Here is an 11,926-nt window from a genome sequence, read left to right as displayed (position 1 = left end):
ATCTCATCGTCTTCACCAAAAGTACCGCCATTGGTATTCTCGTCTTCGCTTTCATTTTCCGCTTGCATTGACGGTCTGGCCTTGAAGAAATTTTGCCATTTCTTGCCGATACGACGTAGGAATGAAAAACTTGTGACAGGGTCAGTATCTTCTTGTAACGCACTCTCGCCTGATGGTTCACTATCCATGACTGTAACTCTATGAGTTAGTGGGGACATATAATCGTCCTCCCAATCCTCATCCTCTTCGACAGTTGCAACCGTAACAATGTTTGAATATTCAAATGGCGACTCCCTAGCGGCAGTTGGGTTTTGCCCCAGTGAATCATTGACAATGTCGTTTTGTGGAGCAAAAAGTTCCTGGTCATTTTGTACACCATCTGTTGAGATGCCATCCGATTCTTCACTAAAATGTAATGCCTTTGGAGATGTACCTTCGCCTGTATTTGCTTCGTCGTTAGAATGCAATGTTGTAACTCTTTTTCTTTTGAAAGAAGAGGGTATTGGAGACTCGTCCCAAATGTCTGATTCACTATCTGTGGTGCTTTCACTAGGACGCCTGTCCGATGGGATTTCCTCTGTACGTGTATGCTCGTCTGTGCTATTGTTTGTTTCAGCGCACATGTTACGTAAGTATGCTAACAATCTACTAGTTCTTTGCAGGACCGTCTGAACGAAAGATGTTTCTTCCTCTTCTTCATCTATGGTCTCGTCATCTAGAAGCTGCATTCGTCCTCTCGCAAAACGCTTCCTCACAACCTGATACCAGATAATCAAAACTACGGCATCTATTGTAAGCACTACAAGAGAGAGGATGAAGATCCAGAATTCTGTGCCTGCCTTTTCAAACAAGCAGTTGGTGGTTGGAGGTTGCCGCGTCACAGGTGCTGATGTTACATTGTTTTTAAAGTTAAACGATAAGTCACGACCAGGATCCACGTTTCCACACTTATCTATGTACACTCCAGCGAGCAAAACCGCTGCAATAATCACTGCAATCATGAAGAACACAGTAATTAAGATGAGGACTGCATTCTGTAGAAACTTCTTGCCATATGACATCGTACGATACCGGAATCTCACCGGCTCACTCTCAATCTTGATTTTTCTTCCTTCATCTTCGGGTTTATGCGACTCGATTTCGGCGACAGACACTATGCCTATCTCGTAGTCAGTGTTGTCTGCGTTGGTTTCGTCAATCTTTTGTTGAGTCGTGTTCCCTGGATCCAGCCACTTCCAGTCGTCTTCACCAACTTCCTCAATGGTAGACAGGTTGTTAGCTAATCTTCTGAATTTCACCCTGTAGCCAACTATTCTACCTCGTTCTTCCTCAGTTAGTGGCGGACTCCAGAAGACGGAGAAATTGTTCATTCCTTCGTTTCCACATTCGGGTTTCCGAGGACGGTGAGGCCGAGTGTGCTGGTAAATGTGCACATGATCACTCTTCTTGCCAGCGCTTTCTGCGCGGACGGTAATGGAATATTGCTTGCAAGGTTTTAGCTTTGGGAACATAACATTACGAGGGCATAACTTGTTATTGCCACATGCATCATTGGCCTCTACATCTTTATCAGGTAAATTATTGTGGGAAGGCCCCCTTCTCTGGACACTCTTTTGTAAAGGAGTGACAACATCAGTGTTACTCGACAACACGTCACCGACATTCACGCTGATTTCCTGTCCCGGTGAGTTGTTGTCACTTTCTTGTCTCGTCCATATGTACTTCTCTACGTTTCCCTTTGTTTCATCAAGTTCTACTTCAATTTTGTTCTCTTCAGCTTTTATGTTCCTTATAACCGGTTCGGAAACCTCTGTTGTGACAATCTGAAGGTCTTCTTTGCTGCGCAATTCTGCACTCACTGAACACACTGACACCTGATACTCTGTTCCCGGAAGTAAACCTGTGAACTGGTAATCGTTTCTGTCAGTACGATCAGTTATCAGAGCTTGAGGATCTCTAGCTGGATGAAGTTTTACTTCGTAGCACTCCTTGACACAGTCCTTCACCGAATCTTCCCAAGTTACTGTCAACGTATCTAGGGTTGATGTTGACTTAGCATGTATTTTCGGTGCACATGGCATGACCCTCTGGCAGCAATTAGGTTTCTTGTCACTTTTTACACCACCACTTACTGTGATCAGCCTTATTTCATACATTTCACCAGGAACCAACCCGGTCAGCACCCATTCGTTCTTGTCCTTTGTGATTGACTGACTTGGGTATTGACTTGGGCATTGGCCATGACTGACAATTTTGCAGACGTATTTGTCTTTATCGCCTTCTGCTTCAGTCCATTCGAGCTCAAGCTGGCCTTCCTTACTGGTCCTAGCGCGTAGTTCAGTCACTGGAGCTACCACAGTCCGTCGTGTACGAGAAACAGGGACACTCTCCTGGTCCCCGCTGACTGTTACAACGTCCACTGTATATTCTCTCCCAGGTGTCAGCTCTTCAAGATCGTACTCATTTTTGTCTTCTTGGACAGGAATAATTTTCCAAGCATCCTTATGTTCTTCTTGTAGCTTTGGTGTAACTCGTACGTGGTAGCCATCTTTGTCTCCCACTGCATGTACCCATGATAGTTTGAACGAAACGCAAGTGACGTTCGACACTTGAAGATTGCTTACTGGAGTAACCGTTGTTCTCTGAGGTTCTTCTTTTTCTTTGCTCCAGTCACCCCCACATCCACTTTCAACTGTAAGGATATATAAACGACCAGGACGGAGGCCGTGAAATGTATATTCCGGATCACTGCTTGATGATGAGAATTCGTGAGGATTACCTACCATCTTGTCACGATGGCCTTCCACGGAACTCCTGTAAATGGCAACGCGGTATTTATCTTGGTCTCCTTCTGGTTGACTCCACCTTAGTTTTATAGACGTTTCTGTGACCCCACCGTCGGTTGTGATTTCAGCGACCGGACTGATTTCGGTTCGTTGTGTTATCTTCACTGGTTCACTTTCCACTTCTTCACACAGTGTGATGACACTTATAGTGTACAGTCTACCAGGTACTAGTTCTGTGAAGCAATGAGTCAGGTCTCCAGTTTTATTTTCCTGTTCTTTGTTTGCTCCATCTTTAGGATCAATGCAAACATGATAACCAGTCTTTTTTCCTTTAGATTCTTCCCAAGTAACTTTAATCGTCTTGTCGTCCACATCCTTTGTTTGAACGTTCTTTGCCTGACTTACTGGTACCTGGAACGGCTCAGTCGACCTTTCACTGGAAAGGTCCCCTCTTCTTGTCCAGACAGCTATTGTGTACTTTTCTCCTGGTACGGCATTTGGTATTGTACACGACGTTTTGTTCTTTTCAACTTTGATGGGCATGTCATCGTCTGTGTGTGGTTCTGCTTGGATAAGGTATACATCCCTTTCCCCTTGCGGTGCTTTCCATGTTATTCTGATGGTTTTATAACGTTTATCACAATCTACCTTTAGGTTAGTTGGGGGTAGAGGTGGGGTTTGCTGTGTCATTCGCTTAGGGTCACTCTTATCTCCCTTGTTGACACTTATGACTTCAACGATGTATTGTCCACCGGCTACAAGATTCTCAAAGGTGTGTGAGAGAGCTTGTCCTTCAGATTTTGCAACAGACTTGGTTTGGATACCTTGTTTTGTCTTTGCGTCAAAGATGGACACGTCGTACTTCTCAACTTTTCCTTTCGCTTCAGGCCAACTAATTGGAATGCTTGTTGGACGGACGTCACATTCGTTGATCACGATATCTTCCGGGGCTGTAGGCTTTGTCCTCAGAAATTTGCAACAAGGTTGACTTTCGTAATGCGAGATTTCCGCCTCACTGGGTCCAATAGCCGCCGATTTAGATTCGCTGGCGTCTTCTGGAGGAACCTTCAGAGACAAACTTTTCACTTTTACCTCATAGTCTACTCCAGGAGTGAGACCGTGAAATGTGTGAGACAAACGGTGATTCCGTGAGTTGGGAACGGTAACGAATTGTCCGGGAACGACAGATGAGGCTTCCGAGGCATCTAAATCTACGATTTCGTTCGATGTTTGTATGTCAGCTTCCCCTTGAGCCTTGTCGTCTTTTGTGGAGCTTTCCCCTTCTTCTGCAACATTTACCTGACTGGAACTTTCGTGTCTTTGCACAACGGAAAGATGATAACTGTACCTGTTGTCACCAAGCCGAATCGAATCCCATTGTACTTTGATACTTGTATCTGTTGGCGTTGCTTTCACGTTGGTAGGCTTGCTCAAAGGCAGCTGGTACTTTTTCGTTACTGGCTCACTTTGCTGATCACCGCTCACTGAGAAAACCGTTACACTGTATTTTGGTCCCTGCATCGGGTCCTGGAACTGAACTGCCAATGGGTCCGATGCCCTGACTTCTTTCGACGCAGTGTCAACGGCCCATGTAGGACTTATCTGAACACAATATTTGTCAACATCTGAGTTACGACCAAGGGGTGGCCAAGACACAAGGATGCACCCTCGCTGTACATGTTCATTAAATTTAACAGAAAGACCACTTGGAGTTGGAGGTAAGGGTTTTGTGCTTTTGGATAATTCGAATGGTCTACTTCCAGCTGTTCTCCCGTTCATGGTCCTGATTTCGATATCGTATGTCCTACCTGGATGTAAAGAAGCAATGGTGTACTCTAGTTTGTCTGATGCTGGAACTATTTGTTTTGTGACCAATCGCCCATCTTTCCTTACATCAATAGCATAGCTATCGTTTACTCCCACAGCTCTATCCCATTTCAATGCGATATTATTCTCGGTCACCCCTGCTACTTCGACTTTCCCGATGGCAGCTGGCTTGGTGCTGACCGTAGTGCAAACAGGGGCACTCTTGAATGGACCACTCTCTGCCTGCACAGCGACAGTATAGCTGGCACCAGGACATAGTTCGCGAAACACGTGTCTCGTAACTGTCCCTGGCACTTTTTTCTCTTCCGGATGTCTTGTTGTTGGTGTCATGAAGATTTCTGCTGCTTTCAGCTCAGATTGTATGCCTTCAGTGTCATCCTGATTTTGACGAGTTGCTTTCAAGTAGTAATTGTCTACATTCCCTTGCGGTGAAACCCAAGATATGGTCACTGAATACTCATCAACTGCTGCTATTCTCACTTCTCTTACCTTCTCCACCTTTGTATGCTGAAATTTGTCTTTGGGGGCACTCGTACTATTACCACTGCGTGCTTTTACAGTGATTTTATACTGAACGCCCGTTTGCAGCTTTTCAAACGAGTGACCGAGGTCGTGTTCGGGTTTGATATTAACGGTGTGTTCACGACAATGTTTTGGGGAAACGCTAACAAGATAGTCCTCTACAACCCCTTCCGGTTTGTCCCAGCTTACGTACATACTGCTCGTTGTTACATTGTCCTCGTTGATATAGATTTTATCGACAGGTTTTACCTGTGTCCAAAAGCACTTCCTGGCTGGTTTACTCAGATCCTCGCCGACTTTTGTGACCACGGTTACAGTGTACGCCTTACCAGATGTAAGACCAGAGAACGATGCTGATGGGTCAGCGGGGTTTCTATCGGTCATTTTACCTTCATCGGGCTCTATCTTCACTTGGTACTCTGCCTGATCGCACGATGGGTCCCAAACTACAGTCAGTTCGTCGTACGACGCTGCTTCCACTCGTAAAGATTTTACCGCGCTGGGTTTGGTGATACATGACACAGATTCTGTGGGTTCACTTAGATCTTGGCCCCTGATGGAATATACGGTTATGTCGAATTTTGTCAAGGGTTGTAACTGGTTGAATTTGTATGTTAACTCGTGGGTGTCTTTGCACAGTAGAGTGCGGTTCTGGGATGAAAGATCGACACGATAACGATCTACCTTTCCACGTACTGGCTGGTCCCATTTGACCAAGACGCTTTCATCCATGACGTTTTCAACTCTCACATTTCTTGGGACCATGGGCGGCGTGGTCACGTCCCACTGTGTAGGCCTACTGGGAATAATATCTGCACCGACCTTCAGTACAGACTGTATCAAAATAATGTGCTGCTGGCCGGGGTCAAGGGACTCAAACAAGTAGGTAGTATCATCAACTGACAAGGGTACCTCTTTCGGCTCTGACGAGTCTCCAACAGCTGTAATGCTTATGAGGTACCCATCAATACTACAGGATGGCCGGACCCACTTACACTCTACACTTTCTGTCGTCTTCTGGACAACTTCAAATTGGTTCACTGGAAGTGGACCTGAGTGTGGCGAAACAAAAAGACAAGCAAATCAATATATATATATATATATAATTGAATTGCGCAAGCTTCTTGATATTTGAAGTTGTATATTGTTCGTTTACAAATATACAATAAGATATCATATTATTGTATTTAATTCGTAATAATTGTAGAAAACCAAGAGTCTAATTATTTCTATAGATAAACTAAACTTCGCTATCTCTAACATTCTATGAAAATAATGATATCTGCAAAACCTCCTTTTGTGTAAGAATTAAATCAATAAAACGTTAATTGATATTGTTTAAAATGATTAAAAACATTATACCAATGCCGACGCGATGGATCTTAGGTCAATAAAGATGCAGACGTTTTTTTTTAAACTTGATTACTCACGTGTCCACTGCTTAAGCGTAGTTCTCTTGTTACTTGATGAACCAACAACGTCGAAGGATATCTCATATTCTGTCGATGGTTGAAGGGCCAGAAACGGATAGCGGGTAACTTTGCTGTCGTCTAGGACCTTACTACTGTTGTGGGAGTTTGGATCGCTGACTTTGTAAATTGAGACCCTCAAATCTCTATTTTGACTCTTCCTCCAGAACCCTTGAAGGCAAAGATGTGAACGGATTTTTGTTACCTTGAAGTATAACGACATTTTACGAGAATTGCAAGATACTGAGCAGCCATACAGATCAAATCCAGCAGTTGCAAGGTTAATCATTCATTTGTATAAGCCAGTTCATTGTTTCAAGTGCACATGCGCAGTGTGACGTAGTATGGGTAATATGTCAAAGTTCAAGGATTATTTTTGTATTGTCAGGGGTAGGGCTGGGTATCAGTACAGCGTACCGGTACAAAACCGTTTTTTCTTATTGGACCGGTCCAGACCTGAAAAAATTAGGCGGACCGGATGTTGGACCTATTAGAAAATTAACAGATTATTTCATCAGGTATTCACACGTTTTGGTGCTTGCAGGTGGAAGAAAATAACAAAAGTGAAGTAGAAAGAAATTTATAGTCATTTCTACCAAGTTTTACAGTCAATCGTACAGGTGCAGTTAGCGTTGTAGGGTTTTAAAAAGCCAGTGTAAGTTTAATACTCCACCAAACAGGTTTCTTTGTAGTAAAATGGACCATTGGTATGAGTCATACTTAATCAGGTCCAGGTTCAGGTCCGGACCTGGACCTGATCCTTTGGACCTGAACCGGACCTGGACCTAAATTTTCTGTACCGGTACCCACCCCTAGTCAGGGGCCATCAACTTTGACATATCAATTTTGTCATATTACGCAAACGCACCACACTGCACATGTGCACTTCAAACCATGGATTAGTTCATTGAGAGTACCGTCACCACCATCGTCACATAAACAATACACAATAATACTTACATGGTTGTGATCGTTTTTCCCATTTCACTTCAATGCTGCCATGAGTGTATTTACCCACCTCTGGATTGTTAACAGATGCAACCTCTGAAATGGAGTAAAACTTTGTCATGGAAGTCTATAGTGTCATTAGAATAATTCATATGTATCTAAAATAAATGATTTATCCTATGACCCAGAAAGTATCCATAGGGGCAAAGAGTAAGTGTCTGGCCTTAGCTTGAAATTTCATCTATGCTGATAGGAATCATTTAGAAGCAAAGTTGAACGGTAATTTCCAACAAAGACGCCACCGGACTTCTGCAAAATATTATCTATTGCTCACCGCCGTTACATGGTCAAGAACGTATTGGACCAAGCCCTTGATTAGACAGACGGAATTGGACAGTCGAAAATTGGGACAAATCTATTTTTGTGTTGGCAATTACAGCTCAAAGAGGGAGTTTACTGCGCAAAAGAGGGAGTTTCCGTGCGCCGTACTGAATTCCGGCATTTTAACCATGGCCCATGTTGAAAATCAGCGAAAGAGGTTACTTCGGATGTGCCTGGGCACTGCCACGTGGGAGATAGACGGCTAAGAAACCACATCATCAGTCACTTACATGGGAATGTTACTAAAAATACAGAATGCAAATTGAATGTTCATGGGGGAGGACAATTTCGGACTTTTGACTGTTCGGGATAAGAAAACAAACCTCCACCTGACATAAGCAAGTACCCCACATTTCTTACACTCATGTTCACATCTTGTATCCACTGCCGAAATGTTTATAGATAAAAGTTATGGTGATGTTCGATGGATGCTGCACCAAACTCATCACTCCCATCTACAGCTGAAACCGTATACGTGTTACAGTCTCTCAAAGGAGGATCTGGAATTATAAAAGGGTTGAATGCAATTTACAGTACCTTTGACAAAAACTGTGCAACAGGTACAGCATGGTCTTCTTGTCACCTTGGGGGTAAGTATAAAGCCTCGCCAATGTGCCATGAGAATACCCAGAAGCTCACCTGTTTTTGGTCGCGGATCGGCAGAAATCGATGCACTTTCGAGGGGGGAGTCCTTCGTGCCTCCAAATGATCTGATGCTGACGTCATACTCTGTGTCATCCAACAGGTCGGTGACTTGGCACCTCGTCACACTAGCGGGGCAGATTTCCTTTGTCTGCTCTGATTCAGACGCACCTTTCACAGAGTACGTGACGATGTAGCCCGATACTTTGTCCATATTTGTAGGTGGTGCCCAAGACAGCTCGATGGCATTTGCCCTTTGTTGTTCTGCCTTGAGATTTCCAGGTGAACATAACACTTCGGAACAAATAAGATAATTAGTGATAACTTGAGATATGATAGAATATGTGACATCGATCTAACATGAAGCTAGCTGTAGCTTTTTACCTTGTGCATATATGCTCTTCAAAATAGCTGTGAATAAGCTGACCCACAGTTTGTGATGCGCATGCAGAAGGGCATGGGTGAAGTGTCTTAACAGCTCTTATTTAGACCATGATTGATACCATGTACAGACGTACTCAATGGCCTTCACCTTTGATGTATTACCCTCAATGTATCACACTACACATGCCTGGTTTAAACCATGATCCAGCTCATTGCAAGGAAGGAATAAAAAAAATCTTACTTGTAGTCACGTGTCCTTCAGAAATGTTCCCTTGATCACCGCTGACCGTTTTGATCTCATATTTGTAGGTGGTTCCAGGACTAAGGCCTTCGAAGAGGACGGTGGTTTGCTTTTTGATCAGCTTTTGGGGGCCAAATACCTTCTGTGTAGGATGGTCACTCACGAGTGTTACTTCTACACTTTGCGTCTTTCCGGCCCCAAACTCCCAGTTGAGACGAATGGAAGAATGGCTGCACTCGGGTTGGTAGGGCTTCACAGGGGATGGTTCTGTTGGACAACGAGCAAAGTTAGATTCTGGTTATTACCATCGATGAAATTCACGGATATTTCACAACAAAATGTAAGTGGCAAAGCTTGTCGATATTGATTAGCATTGAATATTTGCAAAAGATTTATGTTTTACATTCTGTTCGTAATAAAGTTTTCCACAAAAAATAAGAAAACATTATGATAAGATCATGAACTTACTTGTGTACGCCGTTGTGTCTACAGGTTCGCTGACTGATTCATCGACGCAGACGCATTTAACTTTTACAGAGTGTTTTGTACCACCATCTAGATTCTTGAATACATAAGTTGTGCTTCCTACTCTTTCCCACTGATCTTTACTTGACGCTGGTACGCATGAGACCAGGTACGCATTCACATGTTCTTTCGGTATCTGGGCCGGACGTGTCCAAGATGCTTCCAACGTCGTACAGTCTCTTGGTCTGGCACTCAGACTTTCCGGGGAAGGGATAGTGTGCCCTAGAAAAACGATGATGGATGAATTTTGTAAAAATTGTTACAAAGGGATGGGACGCTAAGCAGCGGTCAACTGTTGTACCTTGGAGCAATGAACCTGTGAATACTGTACGCAGTGCCCGTTTTCTCTGCTTCGTCCAGTGAAAAGTAGCTCAACTGTTTGAGTGCATTGAGCAAAACTGGTTCGACATCACCTGCACTTTATTTTAATTCCTGGTCGAGGAGATGAAATCACATTTCAAAGCTGCATGATAGTGTGTACTGATATGTATGTATGGACATCATCCTTTGTTTTGTCAGCAGTCTAAATTATCTTTAAAGATGAACTTAACTATTTGTATATTGACAATATTGTCGATCACGTGATATTTCACTTCAAGGGAAGACATGAAATACTTGCCTGTAGTTACTGTTTGCTTGCAAAGAATCGTTTGCGTCCTTCCTTTCACCCGATACAAGCACACTGTATACTCCTTGTTGGGATCCAGGCTGTCTAAAATAGTACAATGTGCCCCTGGACGCGTGACAGTCTTCTCCTTGGTGCTCACGGAATTGTAAACTAGTCCTTTTTTGACGCAGGAGTAAGTCACCTTGTAATGACTACCAGCCTGAACGTAACCAGCTTGCCAAGACACGTCAATCCTGGTCTTTCCTACCGCAACCACTTTAAGACACAACGGCCCGGGGACGTCGTTTTCTGAAGGAACATGCAATGATTATGGTTCGATAAAAATAACAAAAAGAAAAAGACGTCATAAACTATTAAGTTATGTATCCGAAACAATGGCAACAGCAATAATGCATAATCAAAAGAACAGTGCAGTTTCAGTATGGTGTTTTATTTGTCTTTAAAATCAAAGTATGGTTGGTAAACACACAATACCAAATGATTCATACTATTATTAGATACCTTTCATTTTTTGACTTGTCCCTTTGTCTTTGCTTGCCCCTTTCTGTTCTCTTGTCCCATATGAGCCATTTCCTGTGCAGTGCAATGCAATGTAAGTCACTACCAACACTTCAAGCAACGCCTTCATTTTGATTTGGTCAATCCTCACCTGCTAGTCATACTAGCATAGGACAATAACACATCTGCCAACTTCTACAATGACGAAAGCAGTTCTAGTAAGGAAATAAAATCTTGCTTGCTTAGAAGACAAAAGCAGTTATCAACGGATTGATCTACCTTGCGAATGACTGCCTCGCTCTTCAATCTCTTGCACTATAGATTTCACATCCGGACAGCTCTTTTCTGCAACATCGCTCTCTGTTGATCCACAATTTGTATCTGGCGTATCAGCGACATCAGCTGCGACCTGGACTGGGCCTATAAATATGCAAAGGTCTTCTTATTCTATATTCGCTAACTTCGTGCCGTATATAGCTTTTGGATTATAACTGCTATAGCTTGAAGTCCGGTGACCTCCGTGAGTTTGAAATGCTCACTGTAAAAGCCAATACAGACGTAAACATTTAAATATTTGAATACAGAGTTCCTTGTAGTTCATGTTTAAATGAATAACATTCATTTGCCCATGGTACCTGTTGTGAACTTCTTTGAAGCTACGTGGTGAACTTGATCATCGGTCCCCACGGCTGAGAGATCAAATAAGTACTCTGTGTCTGGCACCAGTTGGTCGACAGTGGCAGCTGTGTTAGATGGAGGAATGGATTTCTCCTCCCTCTTAGCGTTTTCATTTGCTAAAGGCGTATAGTTTAACGTGTATCTCTTTACGTTATCTAAATGCATGTGATCCCAGCGTATGTCTACCACCATGGGGGCGACCTCCTGTATGATGAGTTCGGCCACTTCAGTAGCAGCATCTCCTGTTCCAAGACAAACAAGAAAGAAAAAAAAGTTTTATTGACGAAAATTACATCGTACGTGGTGTGCAAATATGACACTTTCTCCTGATAGCACCCTCACACTTCAGGGTTGACAATCGCGGCAAAAATAGCGCCTCCCATACTGGCTGCACAGT

The 11,926-nt window shown here is 43.3% G+C and overlaps 2 protein-coding genes across 2 annotated transcripts in view; both read right to left on the bottom strand.

Annotated features, from left to right (window-relative positions):
- Positions 1–787: 787 nt before the first annotated feature.
- LOC118411716 (tenascin-N-like) lies at positions 788–6,769 on the bottom strand. Its single transcript, XM_035814197.1, has 4 exons — positions 6,566–6,769; positions 2,133–6,187; positions 1,083–1,499; positions 788–799 (listed from the first exon to the last, which is right to left on the bottom strand). The coding sequence occupies exons 2-4, from the start codon at positions 5,898–5,900 to the stop codon at positions 788–790; spliced, it is 4,197 nt and encodes a 1,398-aa protein (XP_035670090.1). The 5' UTR covers positions 5,901–6,187; positions 6,566–6,769.
- Positions 6,770–8,155: 1,386 nt separating this feature from the next.
- The window catches only part of LOC118411715 (fibronectin-like), a 4,969-nt gene continuing 1,198 nt past the window's right edge, over positions 8,156–11,926 (bottom strand). The window contains exons 2-9 of the mRNA XM_035814196.1: positions 11,487–11,771; positions 11,131–11,271; positions 10,855–10,926; positions 10,345–10,641; positions 9,669–9,947; positions 9,201–9,467; positions 8,573–8,869; positions 8,156–8,175 (exon numbers count right to left, since the gene is read on the bottom strand). Of these exons, the coding sequence (XP_035670089.1) occupies positions 8,156–8,175; positions 8,573–8,869; positions 9,201–9,467; positions 9,669–9,947; positions 10,345–10,641; positions 10,855–10,926; positions 11,131–11,271; positions 11,487–11,771 (1,658 nt within the window). The remainder of the gene's footprint in view (positions 8,176–8,572; positions 8,870–9,200; positions 9,468–9,668; positions 9,948–10,344; positions 10,642–10,854; positions 10,927–11,130; positions 11,272–11,486; positions 11,772–11,926) is intronic.

The sequence above is a fragment of the Branchiostoma floridae genome, chromosome 3, assembly GCF_000003815.2.
Source record: "Branchiostoma floridae strain S238N-H82 chromosome 3, Bfl_VNyyK, whole genome shotgun sequence".
Taxonomy (NCBI): domain Eukaryota; kingdom Metazoa; phylum Chordata; class Leptocardii; order Amphioxiformes; family Branchiostomatidae; genus Branchiostoma; species Branchiostoma floridae.
Note: the sequence above shows the minus strand (reverse complement) of the source record. Positions and strands in the feature narration are given on the sequence as shown.